This window comes from Tachypleus tridentatus, chromosome 13 (genome assembly GCF_004210375.1).
Source record: "Tachypleus tridentatus isolate NWPU-2018 chromosome 13, ASM421037v1, whole genome shotgun sequence".
In the NCBI taxonomy this organism is placed as follows: Eukaryota; Metazoa; Arthropoda; class Merostomata; order Xiphosura; family Limulidae; genus Tachypleus; species Tachypleus tridentatus.
Window position 1 is genome coordinate 208,211,030 of NC_134837.1, and position 25,135 is coordinate 208,236,164.

At 35.4% G+C, this 25,135-nt stretch overlaps 1 protein-coding gene across 2 annotated transcripts; it reads right to left on the bottom strand.

Moving 5' to 3' along the window:
- On the bottom strand, window positions 1-24,865 carry LOC143239713 (large neutral amino acids transporter small subunit 2-like). Of its 2 annotated transcripts, XM_076481123.1 has the most exons (9): window positions 24,181-24,865; window positions 21,701-21,826; window positions 17,626-17,722; window positions 11,257-11,301; window positions 9,793-9,916; window positions 5,924-6,027; window positions 5,538-5,634; window positions 2,461-2,788; window positions 1-1,793 (listed from the first exon to the last, which is right to left on the bottom strand). In XM_076481123.1, the coding sequence occupies exons 1-9, from the start codon at window positions 24,656-24,658 to the stop codon at window positions 1,717-1,719; spliced, it is 1,476 nt and encodes a 491-aa protein (XP_076337238.1). In that variant the 5' UTR covers window positions 24,659-24,865; the 3' UTR covers window positions 1-1,716. The 2 variants fall into 2 exon arrangements, with proteins under 2 accessions (XP_076337238.1, XP_076337239.1); XM_076481124.1 differs by lacking the exon at window positions 1-1,793 and having other exon boundaries at window positions 2,581-2,788; window positions 5,538-5,638.
- Window positions 24,866-25,135: the final 270 nt, after the last annotated feature.

Here is a 25,135-nt window from a genome sequence, read left to right on the forward strand (position 1 = left end):
TTATATTTATGAAAATATTTAATAACAAAGTTTATAATTACATAAATACTACTTAACAGATTTATTCCGATACGTTTCACAAAAGGTGCACTACAAATACGGGAATATTGTGAAGATTCTAAGTTTCGCACCAAAACCGCAGCAATAAATATTTTTGGATCAGCTAGAAATCTGGAAAAAGATATAAATCAGTCCTAAACCCCGTCTATTGGTACAGTCAAAAACAAAAGATTGGAAAGACGTTTTCAAAATTTCCACTGCTTAGAATCTAGGTGCTGATGTCCAATGTGGCAGATACAAGAGAAAAAAAATTCACGTGATGTCATTACGTCTTTCAGGACGGGTCTGTTACATACACAAAATTACGTTCAACAATGTTAATAATACGATCAGTTAATTGTTACAGTGTGTACGTCTTTCGAATACCCCTAAAGGCCTAGATTTAAACCGTAATGTTTAATAATGTAATAGGCCTAATACTAATGCCATGCGATCCGTCAAGTTGTTCCGAGGATCCATCAGAGCCATGTGATCCAGTATAATTTAAAACACAAAGATTCTTAGGTCTCCGATAAAAGTACATCTACCACCTTAAAGTGCTAAATCTTACCCTGAAGCCCTCAAGTACTGATGCTATTGTATCACAATAGGAAAACAATTTAAAGAAATTAATATTTAGTCAGAAGCTCAAGTTCACACACACAAAAATGAGTGTATAACAGTAACAAAAGAAAACAAAAAAACATACGAGACAAATATTATTCTGTCGTACGTTTTGAATAATTAAAAAAATACGTAATCTACAATCAACCAGTAACATAGCAGAAAAACGTAGTTATGGGGTGCCAATAAATTTATAAACTTTACTCTTAAATTTGGAACAAGATAAAAAAATACACTATGGTTTGAGTAAAAAATAAACTTTTCCAAATAAACATGTATGGAAAACATTTGTTTGGCTTTGCTGTTAAAATAAAAGAAACCTTTCCCCAGAAAAATGGACTAACACAAAATATGGAAGTCAAAGAGCTCCATCTACAGCAATTAAAGCTTATAAATGTTGCATCGTCCTTTCGTCACAGAAAAATATTTTGGTTGTTGTAGTGACACGAACGACTTGTAAACAAGAATGAGGTTATTTTGTGAATCAAATATATATACTTAAAAGGAAAAACAATTACGGAAAGATTCTTACTGAGTTGCGTTTAGTTTTGTTTTTGCAAAATTACAAGAATAACGTTTCTTAATACTTAACATAACGAAAACATTAACTTCTACCAAACTTTCATAACCATTGCACTTCCTAACGATTGCTTTAATTTATAAATTTGATGTTTACTCTCATGTTAATACTAAACAACACATCCATACAAGTGTTACTATCAAAGGTTAAAATGGGGAAGAGGATCTTTTTCTTTTGCCACAATTATTAATTTATAAAACTGGACATATGTAAAATAAACAAAATTAATGATAACTCGTACCTCACGCAATATACAAAGTTCCATCTGGTGGAATGGTCTAAATTTATAGTTTTTTTGTGTGTTTTATTTGGTAATCTACAACGTAGGCCAGTAAATTAAGAATTACATCCTATAATACAAACTTGGGGAAAACTGATAACTTTTGTTGTTGATATTCAGTAATTCAGAAGTGGGTCTTTTTTTTCTTCTTCTTCTTCTATTGGAACGAGATCATAACTTATAACGCCGAACTTTAATCAGTCAGTAATGATTCTTCTTTTTCCGGAGTCATAACCTCTAAAAGTTTCTGCAATTCCTTTGTTATTTTCCCTAAGAGAGAGAGAGAAAAAAAAAAAATTAGCGAAGTGTCTGTTGATCAGAAGTAGTGACATCTAGTAGTTGCTAGATGAATTATAGTACATTAATTTTACCAAGGGTTATGTTGTCAGTAAAATTAAGAAAACAAAAAGGAAGACTTGAAATATTTTAAGATAGAAAGAGATAAGTTACGTCCTAGTAGTTAGATATTAGGTTTGTTTACTGTTCCATCACGTTATACGAAGGAAAACAAAATTACAAATTCTGTTATTTATCGAACTATTTATTTATAAGCTTGCGGTACTGTTTGCGTGTACATATTCGTTAAAGACTTAAACTCTAACCAGTATAATTAAACCTAACTATTTAAAAAAAATACACAGTTGACTTTTAATGTTTGTACAGACATCGGCTAGAAGTCTTATCTTCAGAGATAAAAGAAACAGAAACATCAAAAGTGAGTAAGAAAATATATACATGCGAGATTAACGATTTTAAGCTAGTATTTCAATTTTTTTTAATGAACGACAACAGACGTATCTGCAAATATATACAAGAATTTTGTAACAAGAAACGGTCTAAGTGTCCAATTTAATTATCCAATAGCAAAGTTAATTTTGTAAAACTTTTTTTTTAATTAGGTTGACTATTAACAGTTGATTGTTCTAATGAAACACACCTGATATGGAAGAGATAGTAGCTGATTTTCTCTTGTTCTTAATTAGAATAAAGTACACTGGTACACCCGACAGAATGATTAATAGGCCTAGTCCAGTCTCCATAGGCTGAGCGTATAAGGGTATTACGGTGAGGAATACGCAACACAGAAAAAACAAAACTGGGATCGCTAGGGAAACTTTGATTGGTCGAGGCATATACGGTTTCTTCCAACGGAGATACATCATCCCCAAGATGGCCACGCCTACCCACAGCCATTGGATAAAGCTGAGGTAGTTAATTAGTGTGTAAATGTCGCTAGTTGTCAACATCACCAGAGAAAGCACACACTACGAGAAAATAGAAAAACATAAAATAGTTCGAAATAAATGCTGAAAATTGTGGAGAAAATTTTAAATTCAATACATAATATCCTGTACAACATGGCTACGTGGTTAAGGTACTCGACTCGTAATGTGAGAGTCCCAGGTCGAATTCCCATCACATGATAACCCTTTCAGCCGTGGGGGAGCTATAATGTGACGGCCAGTCCCACCATTCGTTGGTAAAAGAGTAGCCCAAGAGTTAGCGGTGATGACTCGCTGCCTTCACTCTAATATTACAGTGATAAATTAGGGATGGCTAACGCAGATAGCTCTCGTGTAGCTTGTCGCGAAATTCAAACCAAACCAATACAACATTGTATTTAAGTACATTGTTGTGTGTGTGTGTGTGTGTTTCTTGTAACAAAGCCACATCGGGCTATCTGCTGAGTCCACCAAGAAGAATCGAACCCCTGATTTTAGTGTTGTAAATCCGTAGACTTCCTATTGTACCACCAGAGTGGTCTCTAGTGTGTGTTGAATGAGTAGAACGTATAGTAATAACAAACAATAAACAACTATTCGGCCTAATTAAAAACAGAACTGTAATAACAAACAATGGACAGCTATTCGGCCTAATTAAAAACAGAACTGTAATAACAAACAATGGACAGCTATTCGGCCTAATTAAAAACAGAACTGTAATAACAAACAATGGACAGCTATTCGGCCTAATTAAAAACAGAACTGTAACAACAAACAATGGGCAGCTATTCGGCCTTATTAAAAACAGAACTGTAATAACAAACAATGGACAGCTATTCGGCCTAATTAAAAACAGAACTGTAATAACAAACAATGGACAGCTATTCGGCCTAATTAAAAACAGAACTGTAATAACAAACAATGGACAGCTATTCGGCCTAATTAAAACAGAACTGTAATAAAAACAGAACTGTAATAACAAACAATGGACAGCTATTCGGCCTAAAAACAGAAATAAACAATGGGCAGCTAAAAACAGAACTGTAATAACAAACAATGGACAGCTATTCGGCCTAAAAACAGAACTGTAATAACAAACAATTCGGCCTAATTAAAAACAGAACTGTAATAACAAACAATGGACAGCTATTCGGCCTAATTAAAAACAGAACTGTAATAACAAACAATGGACAGCTATTCGGCCTATAATTAAAAACAGAACTGTAATAAACAAACAATTCGGCCTAATTAAAACAGAACTGTAATAACAAACAATGGACAGCTATTCGGCCTTATTAAAAACAGAACTGTAATAACAAACAATGGACAGCTATTCGGCCTTATTAATTAACAACAAACAATGGGCAGCTATTCGGCCTAATTAAAAACAGAACTGTAATAACAAACAATGGACAGCTATTCGGCCTAATTAAAAATACAACTGTAACAAACAATGGACAGCTATTCGGCCTAATTAAAAATAGAACTGTAATAACAAACAATGGACAGCTATTCGGCTTTATTAAAAACAGAACTGTAATAACAAACAATGGACAGCTATTCGGCCTTATTAAAAACAGAACGGTAATAACAAACAATGGACAGCTATTCGGCCTTATTAAAAACAGAACTGTAATAAACAATGGGCAGCTATTCGGCCTTATTAAAAACAGAACTGTAATAACAAACAATGGACAGCTATTCGGCCTAATTAAAAACAGAACTGTAATAACAAACAATGGACAGCTATTCGGCCTTATTAAAAACAGAACTGTAATAACAAACAATGGACAGCTATTCGGCCTATCTAGGTCACTGTTTATGTTTGTAAACAATTAATTAAATGACAAAAATAGAAGAAAATATTTTTGCAAAAAAGGTGTAAACTGCAGACTCTCTAATAAAATGTGTTAATATTTTATAATTCTTAATAAAACAGTTTATTTTATCTCTTTCAGTAACACTGGATACAGTCGTGTGCTGAATATTCAAAATATTGATTATACTTCTGTTTAACAAGCTGTTCGTTGGGTTGGTGTGTGTGTACAAAGGACCAATGACAGATGACATAATGGTATATTTCACATTAATAAAAATACCTATGGGTCAGAGTGAGAGATACTGAAAATGTTACCTTTGGGGATACTTTTCATAGCTACACGAGGGCTGTCTGCACTAGCCGTCCCTAATCTAACAGAGTAAAACTAGACAGAAGGCAACTAATCATTACAACTTTGGGTTACTCTTATTAACGAAATGGGATGGAATGGGGAATTACAACACCCTCACGTTTGAAAGGGGCGAGTATGTCTAGTGTGACGAAGATTCGAGCCCGCTACCCTCAAATTATAAGTCCAGCCCCTTAACCCCTGTACATGCTGAGCCGACGTTATTTTAACTTATTTTATCAGGTAAAATTCATGACTGAAAATGATGCATACAACGCAGACGACCTATTGTGCAGTTTTGTTTTATGTAATAAAAGCATAAATAGTTTAAAATATTTTGTTAATACAAACATTTCTGAATTAAACGAACGAATTTCATCAAAACAATTTTATTTAATCAATGTTATTAAATATATTCTTATATTACTTGCGAAGTGGTGACATTTTACCTAAAGTGTAGGTAGAGTTCAATAATAATTACAAGACGGCACCTTTAAAATGTTTACTTAAAGCTTAAGAATTAGGCGTTATGTTATACTTACTTTTATTTGCGTTAGTTTTAGCATGGTTCTTATGTGTTGTGGTTGTTCCGTTTTTTGTTTTAATTTTAAGTTGAATCTTACCGTAAATATAAGTGATGGCGTTGGTGTACACCTCTTGAAGTGAATCATTCCAAATATTATCGGTAGATGGCCCTCTTGAGCACCAACGTAAAAGAGTCTTGCTTGAAAACAGTGGTTAATGTGAAATGAATCAGGTTTTAGAAAAGATAAAATTACACAATATATCACTTCAACTGAATACAATATTTCTCAATATAGTAACTTGTGTTGTTCTTGTACTTGTTTCTTGTTAACTTAACATTTCAGTTTTTTCCAAGATACGTACAATATATATCTTCTACATGAACTGTTCTAGAGATGTTTACCAAAACGTATAAAATAGTAACATTGATGTTACAGAAATATTAGATACGATTAAATTATGATACCTCTAAAAATCGTCTTACCTACTTGAAGTAAAGAGAACTCCATTGACGCCACCAAACACTGACAGTCCTACAAAAATCGGCATGATCCAAGCCATAACTCCAAACATCTTACTTGCAAACGTCTAAGAGTAAAAAAAAAAAAAACAGGAATGTTAAGCACCAGTGTTCTTTGTGTAGAAACTAATAAAAAAATACACATACAAATTTCGCAGTTCCATTACTTTACTACTGAATTATTTAGGTTAAATTATAATTTCGTTCCCCAAAGATGAACGAAAAATAACCAGAAGCTATTGTTTCTCTTCACCCCACACAAGGCAAGAATAAACTGGTCACGAAGATAATTAACTGAATTTGAGTGGCATGTTGGTTGTTAATCAAGAGCAATGGTCAATAATGACCTTGAAGTTGACAGATTTGTGTATCTAATTGAGGAGCGTCGGGAAACAGCTGAGAAGTTGGCCGACGATTTTGTTTGTTTGTTTGTTTGTTTTGAATTTCGCACAAAGCTACTCGAGGGCAATCTGTACTAGCCGTCCATAATTTTGCAGTGTAAGACTAGAGGGAAGGCAGCTAGTCATCATTACCCACCGCCAACTCTTGGACTACTCTTTTTACCAACGAATAGTGGGATTGATCGTCGCTTTATAACGCCCCCACAGCTGAAAGGCGAGCATGTTTGGCATGACGGGGATGTGTCGACGAGCCGGAGAGAAAACGAAGAACGAAGTGGAAATGGTTCAGCACAACATTCACAAGCGTCCAAAGAATTACGAGGTGTGATTACAGTCAAAGTGAAGGCAGCAGCGAGATGAAAATACAGTACATCGACATAATTAAGACTCATGACTCTGATTAACTGTACTTTAAACATATAAAATTTAGGAACTAAGGTGACGGACCTCTTTTCAGGACTGGGATCTATAGATCCTATGAAACGGAAATTCAGCTGTGGGAGGAAACAGGAGTACCCCGAGAAAACCCACTTTCACGACCAGGGCGCCGAATAAAGTCCCTGATCGTACCCGGAAGAAGAGCTGTAATGAAAGTAAAATACAAAGATTAATTACAAGAGACATACAATAACACTTACAATAACAAAGAAATGTGCAAATGATATTAATACACATAGATTGCAACTAGGATGCGTTTAAAACAATGAAGACGAATGTTCAAAAGAACATGGAGAACCATCTGTGATGCATTGGTCTGATTTGAGCTTGGGCGAAGGAGGAGAGATGATGAAATTCTTGTTTCTAGGCAGAGTGTTTCTAAACTGGATTACTTTCTGTGTTAAGTTGCTGGATGCTCTCTTGAATCGCATGTCTCCAGGATACTGGGTTTCTTGATGAATCATGGCTGTGTGTTTTTGAGAAACAGCGTCTGCTGTTTGGACATTATCTGTCAAAGCAGGGGCTTCACAAGTTTTAGTCTCTTCAGTGATGGTTTGGGTGCTCTGGGATATTTTGTTACCGAAATCTGTTTGGATACACTTGTCGGATGATTGATTAATAGCTTGCGGATGGTCGGACTGGATATTACGTTAGGTTGCAAGACAGGTTCAGGTTGCTTGGGTGTCCTTAGTTTGGTTGGGTGGCGTCGGGGGCGTTCGGCACTAAAATGAAATATGTGATAGTAGCAGCCATTCCGTAGAATGGTATCGGCAATATGTTTACTGGGTGTTACAATTTTCATGAAGTTGGTTCCTTGCTGGGAGAATTTTCAGTATATCCGGATCGTTGGAGAGATCGGTACAGCAGGACCAGGTAATGATAAAGTCAATCTGATATAGCAGGAGGAGAAAAACACGTCTGACAAGCTCGGTGTCAGAGTCTGTCTGGCCAGCCATAGAATGACATATATATACTAAAGGTGTATAAACATCGCAGCTGCAATCTTGCGCGTGGTCGAAGTGATTCTGATGTAAACACACTAAAAAGATTATGTTTCAGTGCACATTGCTGAGAGACAAAGTCTAAAACTGATATTCACTACCGAAATCTCCAAGAAGCGAAAGTATATCATTCAAAGATTGTATGACGAAATCGTTGGTTATTGTTTCTTTGTTTTTGAATTTCGCGCAAAGCTATTCAAGGGCTATCTGTGCTAGCCGTCCCTAATTTAGCAGTGTAAGACTAGAGAGAAGGCAGCTAGTCATCACCACCTCTTGCGTTAGTCTTTTACCAACAAATAGTGGGATTCATCGAAACATAACACCCCCACGGCTGAAAGGGCAAGCATGTTTGGTGTGACAGAGATTCGAACCTGTGACGTAATATTGTATAGATATTTTCTTTCTTTCTTCTTATGTGGAAAACGAATTAATAAACTCAGAGTTTATCTGGTTTAAATCATTCAGAGAAGTTTATAATGTTTTTGCATCGTAGAACATGCTGAAATAAAACTGCATATAATTTGTTACCATTTTTTAAACTTGTGGTTTTATATCTAGTACTAAATCCTATATAAATAGACTGTTGAAGTTTGGCTAAGTTTATTGGCATGTACATACACCCAAGTACAAGTATAGGATATTTTGTCTTGGTCATTAAAATCTTTAACTACCAAGAACCACCCCAGAAGGACTGTAAATATGTTTGATGGTGGGCCTTACATACTTTTATAAAAATGTTTGTGGTGTAACATTATAACAATAAAAATACATTTTACATTAGTAATTATAAAAAAAGACATTATGCAACTTGATAATGTTGCTAACAAATTTTCCAATAAAACCACGTTAAACACTCCACAGTTGTTCGAGTTTCTTAAAGGATATTGTCTTTTGTGTAATCCTATAAAGGAAGTAAACGTATTTCTCTCTGGATACGAAGGTTAGATTAATTTGTGTTTTAATCTAGTTTTAAAATATGTTAAAAAACGAGAGTAAATCGTCATTTACCCCATTCCTTGTGAATGTGGAGTTCAAAACGTTGGATAATATAAATATAATAAAGTTAGGATTATGGAACAAACTAAACACGCAAGAAAAACCGAATATACAGATCTGTGTGTAATAGCTATTCATTTTAAAGAATAGGAAAAGCAAAATAAGACTTCCACATCTACCAAAAACAAAAATCATACACTTAACCAATCACAGAAGTCGATAAAATGTGAATACCAGCCACGAAAGTATTTAAACAGATTAGATGACAGAAGTTATAATAAGAAAGACTCCTAGCGCGTGAATAGGACAACTTATCTATCAGGAAGACCTAGGATCGAATCTTGGCCCTTACTATATATATAATAATAACAAAAGTAATTAGTTAATTAGTCTGGTCGCCATAGCCTCACCTAAGGGATTAAAGGTGGAAGTTATCATTATAAACTTATTACAGAAACCAAAGATACGGTTTTAATGACGTTTCTACATAGTGTAATGGGTATCTTTGCGGTTCTTACGGTTTTTAGCGCTTCAAGACTTACCACAGCCACTTGAGATCAACGTTTCGATCCACAGTATCGAGTCATCATCAGGTCAAATTTAGTTTTAAAAAAGGCAGATTAATTCCAGCAAACATTACAGTTTCGTGATAGTGAGGATAAGTTTGTAGATGGCGCTGAATTTCCTTATCTTTTTTAAATAAAATGAGGCAAATAAAATATTACCATAAATAAGTAAGGGGTCCTGGACATTTAATCTGTTTTGTTGATGACTTTTGTCAGCAGTTTTAATATGGGTCGAAATGTTGCAATAAAAATAATTTGCTACAAGTTCCTATTATTTCATTTTTTAATTAATTGGCCAACAACACACCATCCAACAATATGTTATCTAACAATTAATTGGCCAACAACCCACCATCCAACAATCTATTATCTAACAATTAATTGGCTAACAATCTTATCTCCACAATCACTAAGAAGCTACTGTGTCTTACCACTGCGACTGCAGGAGAGGCCAACATTTCCAGCGGAGAGACAACCGTAAAATAAGCAACATTTGCGAAGACATATACAAATGTCACGACCGGAATTCCAATCCAAATAGCTCGAGGTAAATTTCTGAAAAAAGTATTAAGAACTTAACACTGACATCACTCACTAGCAGGTAAAAATATTTGTTGTGTGACTGGTCGTTTCTACAGTAAGTACAATGAAATTAATATATATATTAACATATTATGCCATAAATCCATAAAGTGAAAGAGACAATAGCTTAATTCTAGCCAACTGTTGTTGTTGGTTTTTTTACTTAACTTGCAATAAGCATCCTTTATAAGTTTACATTACTATTCTTAGAATTCGACATGTCTCAATCTCTCAAATCTACAAGATTTCAGAAGAAACAAAATATTCTAAATATTTAAAGTCGCACGTGCCAGTCAATCGCGCGTTTTCAACTCTTTAATCAACAGGTTCAATGAAAGGTCATAAATCATTGAGATAGATACAAAGTACTCTGATAATATATGGGTCAACAAACAACTTCTAAATTGCAGAGGAGAGAAATATATCAGCTGTGTTTCTAGGGCGTATATTTTAATATACCCTTAACCTAAATGTTTTTAAACAGCTTTTAACAAGGAAAGTTCAAGTAAGAAAACTGTCAAAGTTTATTACCTTCTATAACCATGTCGAGCAGAGGAGATCACAAGGACAGGGGTTAGCTGGAAAGAAAGATTTTTGAAGAAATATATTCGATTTGGTAGGGTGCCGGGAGAGGGAGCTGTATGTTAGAGGAAGTTACGTGAACTGCGAGTTCCATGTGATACACAAGGTTAAAAATCCATAAGAAGTAAACTGGTCATCTTTTATTCCGGTTCTGCGAGTCTTAAACATTTTTGAAATACAAAACGGTGGGTTATACTTTATAACATAGTCCATGTCCCTCACTGTGTGCCATTCGTTTTAAAAATGAAATGCTTTTCATTCCCTGTGGAAGCGAGATATCACGTGCATCTTTCAATAAACGTGGACAATTTATGCGACCGAAGGTTTGGTTTGTTCGGAATTTCGCGCAAGGCTACATGAAGGCTACCTGCGCTAACCGTCCCTAGTTTAGCAGTGTAAGACTAGAGGGAAGGCAGCTAATCTTCACTACCCATCGCCAACTCTTGGGCTACTCTTTTACCAACGAATAGTGAAATTGGCTGTCACATTATTCTACCCCACGGCTGAAAGGGACGAGCATGTTCGATGTGACGGGGATTCGAATTACGAATCAAGTGCCTTAACCACCTGGCCATGCCGGGCCAGGACCGAGAGAAAGTATTTTTGGGGAGTAAGAGGAGAAAAGGCGGGGACTTTAACCAATCCAACCAGCCCCTTGAACACGTCACTTTCCACAAACGTTTATACTGTGGTAAACATAGAGCTACAATATGGATATGAATTACACCTACTTGTGTGGATCCTTCAGCTCTTCTGTGACGAAGTTCAAATAATTCCTGAGAAAAATGTAAAACTGTTAAGATGGTTATATGTATGTTCATTCATTTTATAGAGTAACATGACATGAAGGATGCTATTAAAAGAAAAAAATATTTCCTGAACAAATTAAAACTTACACAGATACAAGTGTGTTTTTCAAAAGCGAACCAATCATAGTTCGTATTACATACACTAGTTTCAAAAAGCCATCGAATTAACAACTCTTAAACAGCTCTTCTTTAAGTGTCTCACAAAAGACTTTTTGTTTGCTTAAAGTATTGGCTATTCGTAAAAGGCCTTTAATATTTAAATAATACAGAGAAATAAGTATCTTGTAAAACCAACGCAGAAAAGTTTGAAAAAATCTTAACTCACCAGTTAACTAAATAAAACATTGATGACTTACATGTACAAACAAAAACTTCCAGTAGCTTGAATTGAAATAAAAAGAATTTATTATTACAGAAAACTCCAGAACAATGTGCAACTATTCTGGGTTTACTAACTATATCAGGGGTGGCCACACTTGCTTAACGTAGGAGCCACATACGATAAACTTCAGGTGTTTGAGAGCCGCAAGACATGAACGCATATCACATACACGTTTTTGTATAAATATTAAGAAATACACGTATGTCATAATATTTATTCATGTATGTAGTTTTTAAACTGTTAATATGTATTAGTTTCAATAATCACAAAGTGCACATATATATATCAAATGTTTTCAGAATCCTGGCTGATTGCTGTTTTAACTATACTGAGCGTATTTAACACAGTAATGAACTGGGGAAACATCTATGAAAAATATGCAAATTAACATTAAATGAGACTGCCAAAAATAATAATAAAAGGGGTAGAAAACAAATATACTAATGATATTTGTTTTAATAAATATCTGGTCAAAACATGGAGGAAAATATGTAAAACAATAAAATTACAGATATTTTAATCAGATAAAAAAACAAACAAAATGTTTGTCTTATCGTAACATTTTTCTGATACAAACAGATATTAATAGAATTATCAGGTTATTTACTGCTAGTAGAGGTCTTGGGAGTTTCCATTTTGGTTGCGAGTCGTTGAAATTCCGGCTGATATTTTGTCAAGGCTGTACGAATTTGTTCCGTCAGATGTTGATTTGTAAGGATTGCACGAAGATTCGACTTCACAAACTTCATAACAGAGTACAGTGATTCACAGCAGTATATTATGCTGAAAACTGAGATTAGTTGCACACTGGTTTTCTTCAGTTCAGGATATTTTATTTCTGGAATTTGCTTCCAGAATTCAATTGTAGAATGGAATTCATGGATCATCTTTAGATCCAGGCCCTCTTATCGTTCTATTAGTTCCATTTCCACAGCAGATGGTTCTGTAAACAGAGGTTTGATAATTGAACAACCATCGTTGATCACATCAACAATGAATGGATTTACAAGAAAGGCGAAGCAAGGCTTCAGCAAGTCCTCAAACCTGTCTAGTATATTATTAAGCAATCCTTGTAATTTATCTTTATATTCTTCCAGTTTGTGGTCTTATTTCAATATCAGGGAATGTATTTATTCTCCTTTTGAGATTGGAAAAACAACTGAAGTTTCTTGACAACATGTCTCTTTGAATGTCTTATTTTATTCTGAAAACTTAAAATTGTCTGAGTAAGATCAGAAACAATCTTATCCTTCCCCTGGAGTGCCAAGGGACAATTGCTGCGAGTTGTAGATAATTCATTATATCAGTAAGGAACATTAGATCTTACATCCATTCATCATTTCCCAGTTGAGGATAGAATATTATCTTTTCTTCAAGAAAAGTAATAATATGCTCCAACAGATCCACAAACCTATTTAAGACATTGCTGGTTGACAGCCCCCTCACAGTGCAATAGAAAGAGACATCACTGGGTTTATTTTGAAGCTCCAGTTCTTCAAAAAAAAGTTTGAACTGTCGGTGGGTCTTCCCATTTAATCGTATGAAATTGACAATTTCAAGAATAAATTTCATAACATCTTCATACTTGAGTTATCTGACTGTCAGATGTTCACAATGAATAATGCAACGAGCTGGCACAAATTTTAGAAAGCTGGGATCACTTTTCATAAGTGCAATTAATCCTACATTTTCCCCACCATTGCAGGTGCTCCATCTATTGCAACACTGACGAGTTTATCCAGTGGAATATCTACATTTGTTAAAGCTCTGTCAAGTTCTTTTTTAATGTCATCGCCACGAGTTTTTCTTTTAATACCACTAAGTCCAACATCCCTTCTTTCACAGTTACATCAAAGGAAATATAACGAATAAATACCGCCAGTATTGTGGGTTGTCTTGTATGTCTGTAGATTCATCAAGAATGCAAAATCTTCCACCACTCTGATTCAAAATGTCTTATTTTATCTTCATATTTTCGCTTCTTACAATTTGATGACACCATTTTCCTTCACATTTTCACAGACACTTCTAAAAAATTAAAGTGAAAAGAAACAATAAGCTCCAACACGCACAACTCAACCAAACTCTACAGTATCACACTAACACTCCGCAACACAGCCACACACGCTACAACCACGCGATCACACGCCACGCCCACTAAAACTAACATTGTCAGAACCGGATTGTACAATTACTGATTCTCTATAACTAATAAATACGATTCGTAAAGACACTGTATACGATGTTATTAAACACGAAACTACACAATGGGCTATCTTTTCTCTGCCCGCGACGAGTTTCGAAACCCCATTTCCAGCTGCGCAAGTCCACAGACACAGAACACCAGGTGATTTTGCTTTCATCTCAGATTTCAAAACCAAGGTAGGCTAATATGACACAAGTGGGATGACGTATTTCGATACGTTATATTTCTGGCAGTGACGGGGTTCCTGAAACGAGTTAAACGACGTCCTCTTAGTATTCAGAAAAACAGTGGCGGGTTTCTCGCATCATAAAATGGATATTTTAATGACGTATCAACGAAAAAGTAACAGGTTTTAAATATTCTCAGACTATGACAGACTCGTGTGCTCAGATGAACCCTACCGACGATTAACGATTGAGGATAATCAGGCGACCGAAGAGTTGACCTGGTAATTAAACTGACATTAATTAGGAAATTAAACTTTAATTTGTTTAACTGTAATGAGACAATTTCTGTGAACCGTAGTCCAGAAACAAATGTCGTTTAGTGAATAACTTTTCACATACGATTTCAACGATTCTCCTTCAGGTTAATTTATTTGGTTTGTTGAATTTAACGCAAAGCAGTTCGAGGGATATCTGCAATAGTCGTCCCTAACTTGGACGTGATACACTGGAGGGAAGACAACTGGTCAACACTACCACCGCCAAATCTGTTACCAACAAACAGTGGGATTGACCGTAACTTCATAACGCTCTCTACAGCTGAAGGAAAGAGCATGTTCAGTGACGGGATTCGATCACGCGATCTTCAAACTGTCAGTCAGGTGTCCTAACTATTGTGGGCCTTATTAGACCGATATATCAGTTACTGAGTGTGCGGTTCAACATTTAAATTAGAGTAGTTTTAATATCAGTTCGGTCACAAATTGCATCATACTTAATAACTTTGTTTTTACGTGGAACAATCTGAGGGTCTCAGGTTTAAATCCCTGTTTTAAACATTCTCGCTCTTTGAACCATGGATAATGTGACGGTCAATTCCATTATTCGTTGGTAAAAGAGTAGCCCAAGAGTTGTCGGTGGATGGTGATGACTAGCTACCTTCTCTATACTCTTTCACCGCTAAGTTGGAGGCAGTGCATCTGGTCCTAGAGTACTTTCCCGCAAAATTCAAACTAAAGTTTTTGCATGGGCATAAAAATAGTGTACAGAAAGTAAAATAATCCAGCACTAACATGCAGTGGCCATAGTAAAATTATTTATAATGTGACTTATGGTATTAGGAACCCACAGAAACAAAGTCGAAGACACACAAGTCTTCTGGAACGTAATTACTTTTGGAAAAACTGGAGAGGTCCATACAGTATTTGCGAGATTTTGTTGTTGTTTTCAAGCCATAACCGATGTGCGTTGTTCATCACTATCCGTCCTTTTAACCTACAAACAAATATCCTCGTCATATGAATCTCTCGTTTGGATATAAACGAGAAGTCTCTCGAGGCAGCCCTAGCCATCTTAATTATCCTCAGATGTAACACAAGACATTAAATTACCGTTTGATGGTTGCGCTATCATGTGACTTCGTTCGAAACCATACGTGTATGGTACTTCAACTATCAGGAACACACATCTGATGTGAAACAGACAGAAAAATACGATATGCGACTAGTTTCGAAAAGTACGCAGGCAACTAATCTACAGGAAATCCACTGTCATTATATAATTTTCGCTTCAATGAACAACAGTTTTATGTTTCGAGGTTAGGAGCAAGCCTGGTAAACAGGCTAGTCAGTTGTCGTTGTGCTAGAAAGGCTAGGTTATCTTTGTGTCGTAAAAAGAAATCAAAGAATTTCGAAATTAGATAATATTAAAATATTAAATATCGGTAGGCCTAACTAACTTGACCTAATTATTTTACATATATTATTTACACATACACCATTTTATTGAATACAACGTAATATTAAACGTTTGGAAATCTAGAAGTTCGTACGTGGTTCTCTTCCCACACGTGTAGTGTTACAGTTTATTGCCAGAACACTGGTGAATTTATGAAATGCGCGACTTCGCCATCTCAGTAACTACACGACATTCAAAACTTGGAGTCTTATCAAATTTGTGAAGCATGTGACCCAGTAAAGAAACCACATTCAAAACTTACAAAAAAATGGAAAATTAGTGTATTTGAAATAATAAAAAATATTATATATGATACACTAATCAATGAAGGCTATTTATATTAGTAATACCTCGAATATGCACATTTTACACAGAGGAAACACGCAACTAAACTTTCTTGACATTAAACAGCAAGAAAAAAACAGCAAAGGTTCCAGGAACAGCAAACTTTATTGTACAGGGTGGCCCGTAAGTTTCTACCCATCCATATATCTTATGTATCCAGTTTATCTGTCTGCTGTCCCTCATTCTCGCTGCATAATATTATACGATGCCATGTTCTGTGAGACATTTTCAAGTGTAAATGAGCTTAACTCGGCCATATTTCTCTGAGAAAAAAAGAAAACAATTTGTTATACATGCGTAATTGAATATAACATGATAACATATGGATGGGTAGGGACTTACGGGCCACCCTGTATATTATTTTAAGCTGTTCAAACATTTGCACAATTTAACAAATCTGATAATTGCAGAATATATTTTATTAAAAAGGTTTTAATGCCATACTCACGTGTTAACAACGTGATGTATAACAGAACAATATTCGCATTTTAAAAGGTCTTATAACCGCTCTTGGGCATGAGTGGTCAGATGGTGCGTGATGCCAGCTCCTAACGGAGAGCGACAGTGTGTTTTGAAAGATTTGAGGGAACTCTACCACCAAACACAAATAACAAGGAGCATTCTCCGACACTCTGGGTGTTTGGTTAGGAAAAGATGTATTATCAAGTGTAAACCGAATGTTTTGTAAAAAAATTTAGTTTCTAAAGGGTTAACACCCAGTTCCACTTAGGTGTCGCTCCAGCAGCACTAATTCGACTGTAGTTGTCTATATTCTGTATCTGTGTAAGAACTGCTAAGGCTATCTGTTGCCATCCCTGACTTTGAGCAACTGATCAAAGGGGAACAACCAATCAGCAGTACTCTATAATTCAACATACACGATAAAATATTGAATGTCACAGCTGAAATCATGAGGAATATTCTGTGGCATCACACGAATTCGAACCAAGTTTGCCAGCTCCTGAATTCAAATTATATAGTGAAGTCAACCCGTCCCTGAAAATATTATAATTAATCGGTTTGATCAATTATCGAGGAAGAGGGAGAGAAAATAGTTTTTTATTTTTCACAGTTTTTATTGAAGGGCGGGTTGTTTCATTTTTCAATACTACAACGTGTGTTTTTAGTGTTAGGAAAGAAACACTGGGTAAGTTTCACTGGCTGGACAAATGTTTGTTTGGTTTAAATTTCGCACAAAACTAGACGAGGGCTATCTGTGTTGGCCGTCCCTAATTTAGCAATGTATGACAATATTTTAACACTGTAAGGATTCTTCTGAATTTGGATAGGATGGAGTAATGGCTGGAAAAGTTTTTTAAACGTGGGGGATTTTAAAAGATTTTTCACCCCGAAAAAAAACAAAATAAAAATGGATTACTAGTAACTATGGATAATAAACTTGTCACTAATCGCGACAGCTTTGTTGGACAACTTATTACTATTTCGTAATAACTTACCATCCTCCATATGAAAATAAACCCGAGTAGAAAGCCAAAGTAATGTCTTCCGTTTTAAAGTCTCCTTGGAAGCTATTTTTCAGGTAGGTAGTTTCGCCTATAGTATAAAAAATGAACAACAAATTATTCGTATATACATGCCATTTAAACACATTAGTATTTTTAATTAAAAACCACTAACAGGTAATTTAAGTAATTTAAGTCAGTCACTTAAAAAGTCACTTAATACAAACAATCAACTTATATCTTTAAGCATTTATCAATAAAGTGAGGCGTGGGTGGTAATCAAAATGACTGTTTGGCGTGAGTGTTGAGTTTATGTTTTTATTATTACCATCAATCTTCCCCCTTCCTCACCAAAAATTCAGTATTTATACATCTTTAAAGAAAGAAAATAAAGACAAAATTTATTTACTGAAACATATTCCATTGTGAATGTCTGCGAAACGGTTCGTTTGTCCCTAGAACGTTTTACAAACATCTTAAATCTGTATTAAGAATATGAGCAAGTTTGGGTTTTATTCAAACATCACGTGAAATATCACATAATGTGTTGTTTTCTCGTTACGAATATATTCAATTCGTTTGTTTTCGTTGCTATTGGATACACACTAATTACTTCAACGCTGACGTGTACAGATGACGATTTGTTTGCTTGTAGTTAAGCGCAAAGATATATATAGTGAGTACTATGTGTGCTGTGCTCAGCACGGGTAGAGAAACCCGGTTCCTTGCCGCATTGTACGTTCGCAGATTGGGTGCGGTGGATATGGGATAAATACAAAGTTGTTATCAAAACGTAGGAGAAAGATAAATTATTTTATTTATATACCTTCATCACCCGATTCTGTTACAACTCGACTGACAGCAGAAACGTATTCAGTTTTGGTAACAGAAAACGTCCCTTATTAAAAAGGCCCGGCATGGCTAAGTGGTTAAGGCAATTGACTCCTGATCCGAGGGACGCGGTTTCGAATCTCCGTCGCACCAAACACGCTCTCCCTTTCAGCCGTGAAAGCATTATAATGTTCGGTCAATCCCACTATTCGTTGGCAAAAGAATAGGCCAAGAGTTGGCTGTGGGTGGTGATGACTAGCTGCTTTCTCTCTAGTCTTACACTGCTAAATTAGGGACGGCTAGCGCAGATAGCCCTCGAGTAGCTTTGTGCGAAATTCAAAAACAACAACAACAAGAAACTGGTGCGCTCGCATAGTCATCACCACCTACGGCCGACTCTTGAGCTACTCTTTTATCAACGAATAGTGGGATTGACCGTAACATTATAACGCCCCCACGGCTGAAAGGGTGAGCATGTTTGGCGCGACCGGGATGCGAACCCACGACCCTCAGATTACGAGTCGCACGCCTTAACATGCTTGGCCATGCCGGGCCAACTCGAGCGGACCAGACTTAGATATAAATTAACATATCGTGTCAAAAAACAAACACCTGCCCGTTGGACAGGAAAAAAAATTATAAAGAAGGATACGAAATTTTTCCCTAACATAATAAACATGAAACGTGGAATAAAAACACATAAACGTACCGATACTGCTGTTTTCAAGGGTTATATCAACATGAATTAAATTAGGGTCCAACCCTCCTTCCATTTCATGAACTTCCTCATAATATCCTTTATCGCTGTGTCATGTTTGATGACAATTGATCAAGAAATGTGGAAACGTATGACGAAGAGATGCAAACACATACTGACGTTGATTTATATACATTTGACGAAACGTAAAACTAACCGATACAAAACACTGATGTTTATCAATATTCATTAAACGTATAAACTGGAAAGAAAAATTTCATCGCAATAAAAGGGTTCTAGTTTTTTTGGTTTTTTAAATCAAAATAATCTATATTTTGAAAAACTACAGCCTTTTGTCTTTTCAATCAATCATATGTGAAATCTGGAAAGAGAGAAAAAATAAAACACGATATTATTCTGAACGTCGATAGCCTCTAATTGCTTTAGTCCTCATCAGTTTAGTTTTAAATATCAATGTGTTCGGTGCACCATCTAACAATTAAAATAAAATTACTAGAGCTGGCAGAGTAAGGCGCTCGATTCGCAATCTGAGTGGCGCAGATTCGAATCTACTTTCCATCAAAATATGTTCGCCATTTCAGCCGTAGGAACGTTATAATATACGGTCAATTCTAGTATTCGTTGGTAAATGAGTGGCCCAAGAGTTGACAGTGGGTGACTATGACTAGCTGCTTTTCCTCTAGTCTTACACTGCTGAATTAGGGATGGCTAGCACAGATAGTCCTCACGCAGAATTTCAAACCAAAAATTGTAAGAGCGTAACCAAAAATAAGTTGTTTTTTTGCAATTTGAAAAAATGCCCTAAACCTTATCCACTATCATCAGATATGCAATATGAAAAATTATAAATAAAAAAATGAAATTGTTTTGACATAAAACTTCCTAGTGTAGACCAATCACAGTTGATCATACACACTAACGAGTAACATCAATATTATACACACTTTACAGTTACATAACAAGTGCCAGTGATGTGTACATGTGGCTGGTGCGACATCAGAACGGTAAAACATGTTACGCTTTAAAGGAAATAGACTTAAAAAAAATCAGGCTCAGTGACGCCAATAATTACCCAATAACTACAGGGAAAGAAAATATTAAACAAAAGCACTAATTTTTCCTCTATAATATTAGGGAAATAAACTGAACTAATAAAATACACAAAAATTTATGCTTTCTAAACAACTTTAGTTATTTTCCAATTGCAAAGCTACATTATATGTTCACTGTGGGGAATTGAGTCCTGGATTTTAGGGTTGCAAATTCTTAAACTTACCACTGACCCACCAGGTTAATTTAATGCCCGTATGTGCAAGCGATCAGTTGGAAAGTGCGCTGGTATAGAGACTACATTTGGAGCACTACCCGCACAAATAATTGTGTGTTTTGAATTACGAGTCGAACGCCTTAACACGCTTGGCCAAGTTACACAAGTAACATAAAAAAATAATAGATTGACGCTAAATATTATTTAATTTCTTACTTAAAACTCGGGATTTCAAAACATGTAAGGACGCTCACTTGTAAAGATGTTGTTGTTTCACGTACTGTACCACTTTTATACACATTTCAAGACTCCACATCATAGGAATCGAGTGTATATGTATTTATGACGTTTGTGTTACTGGTTTGGATATACTGAAGAAACGGAACGGTTAAAAAGTCTGTCGACGTGCCGATAATAAACGAAAACTAAAAGTCTAGAACAAAAAAAAAACAAAAAAAACTCTAAGACGAGCCATAACGCGTAGCCAAACCAGTGCTAATCACCAAGAAGTTTTAAATCACGTGATTTAAATCAAGCTGTTCCAGCCGTGGAATTTAAGCGTTATGGCTCTCTGAATCAGTAGCTAAAGGGTTCGTAAGGCTTTCTTTGCCTGTACGTACTGTGGACGTTCGACGACGAGTTAAATTACGGTAGATTTTCATTTATTTACATATACAGTCAATAACATAAAAGAAAACAGCTTCGCTAAGAATGTCTATTAATACTAGAAACAAATGACTTTATAAATAACCAATACCAGCATGACTTCTATATAGTACTATGCACAATAGAAATTAAACAATATTCTATTTGTCTGTTTCGTATAATCGACTTCTCTCGCCCTGCGCGTCTCGTGCTTAAGTTCAAAATCTAAACGATTCTCTGGCGTAGTCAGTTGTATTTTGTTTATTTGCCTCAAGAGGGCCTTACGTTGCAAAATGAATCCATTTAGTACATATGTACAAAACGTTTTTTGTTTTGTTTTCATTCACTTAATTCGGTTGTTATATTTTAGTAATGAACTCTGCTCTTAAAAGAGGGCGATATCTTTGTTTGATAACAGTCACAAAGTATTTTGAATAATTTACAAAATAAATTCATGTTTCACTGATATTACATTAATCGCTAAACAAATAAGAGAAATGAAAACATCACTTTCATTGTCACCGTCTCTCTTTTTTAGTTTAATTTAAATTGTACGAAACAGACACACCAGTTGTAACGTTTTCTAAAAAGAAACAAACCAAACTTACCTCGTGCTATACAGACTATGCCTGTAATGATGATGATAATTAGTGCTAACAGCTTGGCCCCGGTAAATACGTCTTGAATACTCATGGCCCAGCGTACACTTCTGCAGTTAATGTACGTTAAAAATCCTGAAAAACATATACAGAACACTAAACTTGTATATCTGGACAAGTAAATACATTAGTTTTTTATAAAAATCAAACAAGAAAATGTAGTATTGTCTTTATTAATATCCCTCTCATTGAATGGGAATAAACAAAACTACACTAATGATTCAAGACATTTTATAATAGTGACTATAATTATCTGGTTAATAAACATATATTAATTATGGGTAATTACTGGAGATACATACACAGAAAATTAGTAGTAACAAAAAAAACAATTAAAATTATTACTCAACATAAGATGGTCGAAAGTAAATTGAGTATAATTTTAAAAAAATCAAACAAAATTATTATTCCATATTTCTTCCCAGAATATAACGCAGAACATTTTGTAACTGAGATGACAAGAAAATAAAAATTAAAGAAAAGTCCAGATAGAGAAATTGTGTTGGTTTTAAAAACACGTTTTGTCTACTGGTTCCAAACAGTTAATTTGAACAAGAGTATGCTGTTGTCATTAAAGTTCACGCATTGATACAGAACTATTTTCGAGTCTTTAATACGTAACAGTAATATTATGTTGGTGAAATGTTATCTATAAACGTTTCGAGTGACGTCACAATGAGATTGACAATTGATAACAAATCTCTATCATATTCAGTTTTCTGGAGAAAACAAAGGGCTGTTGGCTTTTTTAGCGCAAAGATACCCACTGGCCGACATGTGCTCTGTCAACAGCGGGATTCGAACCCAGAACTTTACTATTGTTATTCTGGAAAGCTAACTGAAAGAATTCAGGAAAGTACGTTTGCTTTGACAGTAACACTACACAATCAGCTTCCTACACTGTCCCATGCAAGACTAACACCAGATTTTCGCAAAGTCAAGAAACTTACCACTAACATAACAGAGGACTTTTGAAAACTAGCACGAGAGAAATTGTCACATCATTATCACCATGTATTTTGCGGAATTACTTTCTTAATTGTGTGAAAGTAATAAATGTTCTGGCCCGGCATGGGCTAGATGGGTTAAGGAGTTTGACTCGTAATCCGTGGGGTCGCGGGTTCGATTTCCTGTCGCACCAAACATGCCCGTCCATTCAGCAGTGGAATCGTTTTTACGTGACGGTGGATCCTACTATTCGTTGGTGAAAGAATAGCCCAAGAGTTGGCAGTTGATGACTAGTTAACTTTCCTCTAGTTTTACACTGCTAAATTAGAAACGACTAGCGCAGATAACCCATGTACAGCCTCGGGCCAAATTCAAAACAAACATCTACACACACAGCTGCTGTTATGGTATTATAAACCCATGCATATTCAACTCGTAGTACCCGTTCTCTACTGCAGCGAATGAAGCAAGAAATAATATTTGCAATATATACAGTAGTTGTGATATAACATGAAATGATGACGTTAAAACATGAACGACATTGATAATATCTGTGTGACTCTCCATCCTTAAAATGTTCATTAAAATACTCCATTAAGATCTTCCAGAATGTAATGTCTTCGGTTACTAGGCGATCCGATAGAAGACGTGCACTTTGTCTTGTTCTGGTTTTAATCGTCTCACCAGTAAAAGACACTGCGACATTTTCGATGTCTACAGGTAATTGTTTTACCTATTAGTAAAAGGAAACTCCACTTCCAATATGGAATGCTGGAGCATCAATCATGAACAGTATTCACAGAAATACACGTTTTTTCTGGTCACTTTGATTAAGGTATCAACACATTATGTACCCATACAGGGCGACTTCTAGAGATGAAGAAATAATGGTATTGAACCCTATTTTAACTTTTAATTAGTAAGTGATACATCTATAATTTCCAAATATATTAGCCATCACTTAATGGGTGAAATGAAACTTGTCTACTCACATTGACTCAGCTAGAAAGATAATGATATTAGCAGGTGAATACTCTCACAATCAATGATATTCGCGAAAATGTTTTACTTGGTATCTACTTTATAAATACCTACAAACACATCTTCATATAACACAACACGTCTAACTTTACAGCTACGTAGCAGTATGAATTACCGAAAGCACGAACAGCTGTAACAAACTAGCAGGTTGCCATAGAAACCACAATTTCACGTTTTACAAATTATCATAAAATGTGCTGGATGGCTTGAAAGTTTTTTTTATTTTTAAATAAGTAGATATGGTAGGAAAACTAATGAAATCAAAACGCACTTGGTAACAAGTTACCTTTTCTATTAAACTAATTTTTATGTTTAACCAAACGCACTTTAAAATATTACTGATTTGGCGTACAATCACGTACGATATAATAAAAAGCTTATCTCATCTGTAAATACAATTAAACAATAATAATTTGGTTAATATTTATAACGTCCCTTACCAAGAGAGAGCGCCGCTAAAAGTCGCACTGCTGCATCAGGTGGTTCACATTGTTGGTAAATAGGTTCAATAATATAATAGGCAAAAGTCAGTGTCAAGATAGCTTGCGTTGTTGGTCGAATTATAAGAAGAGCAACCCACAGTCTCAAGAATGCCGTCAGAGGTCCAAACGCTTCGAGAATGTAAGCATAATCTCCACCAGATCGTAGAATAGAAGTTCCCAATTCGGCGTAACACATGGCTCCTAGCATCGAAAATACTCCACACAATGACCAGACGACAAGAGATAGGCCTACCGATTCACCGCAATAAGCAAAAACTCCTCTTGGAGAAACAAATATTCCCGACCCAATAATGCATCCAACAATAATTGCTACACCATTTATTAAAGTTATTTCTCTTTTTAGTTTTACTTTCCCTTCACTACTGCTGGTACAATCACTTTCGCTTGTTCCCCGTTCTTCCAAGTGACGCGGCATTGTTGGTAAAAGTACCGTAATTTCCGTTTGTTATTTTTTAAAGATCAAAAACAAATTAACGTTAACGATTTTGTCCACTTTAAAATAATGTCTTTCGCACTAAGTCTCTCACTGAATCACAGTGAATGAACTTGACTTCTACACAAGTGATCTGGTCTTAAAACCACGACATATCGATCAATTACGGTTACACCACGACGAATATGAACTAAATTGTTTGTAGTTTCAATTTATAGGTTTCAGTTCATGTAAATCGCGCCACGTGGCGGAACGACAATATACTATCAGCCTACGATAAGGTCGTTGTGAGTGATTAAGATATAGCTGCTAATTTACTAAGTTATTTGCGTACATTTGTTGTCAGGCGTACCGTATTATCAAGGCTTTAATTACTATTTTGATTTGGCGAAAAAATTTTGGTTATAATATAATTAATCAGAGGTTGTGATTTGCTGTTTCTAACGCAGTCCTTCCTCA

What these genes read in the sequence shown, in the direction of transcription:
- LOC143239713 (XM_076481123.1), bottom strand. Translation starts at nt 24,658, where the DNA reads ATGCCGCGTCACTTGGAAGAACGGGGAACAAGCGAAAGTGATTGTACC. An exon ending in TTTAGCGGCGCTCTCTCTTG is followed by an intron (nt 21,827 to 24,180) that starts GTAAGGGACGTT and finishes TATGTTTTTCAG; the next exon opens with GATTTTTAACGTACATTAAC. An exon ending in CCTCTCCTGCAGTCGCAGTG is followed by an intron (nt 6,028 to 9,792) that starts GTAAGACACAGT and finishes TTTTACTCTTAG; the next exon opens with ACGTTTGCAAGTAAGATGTT.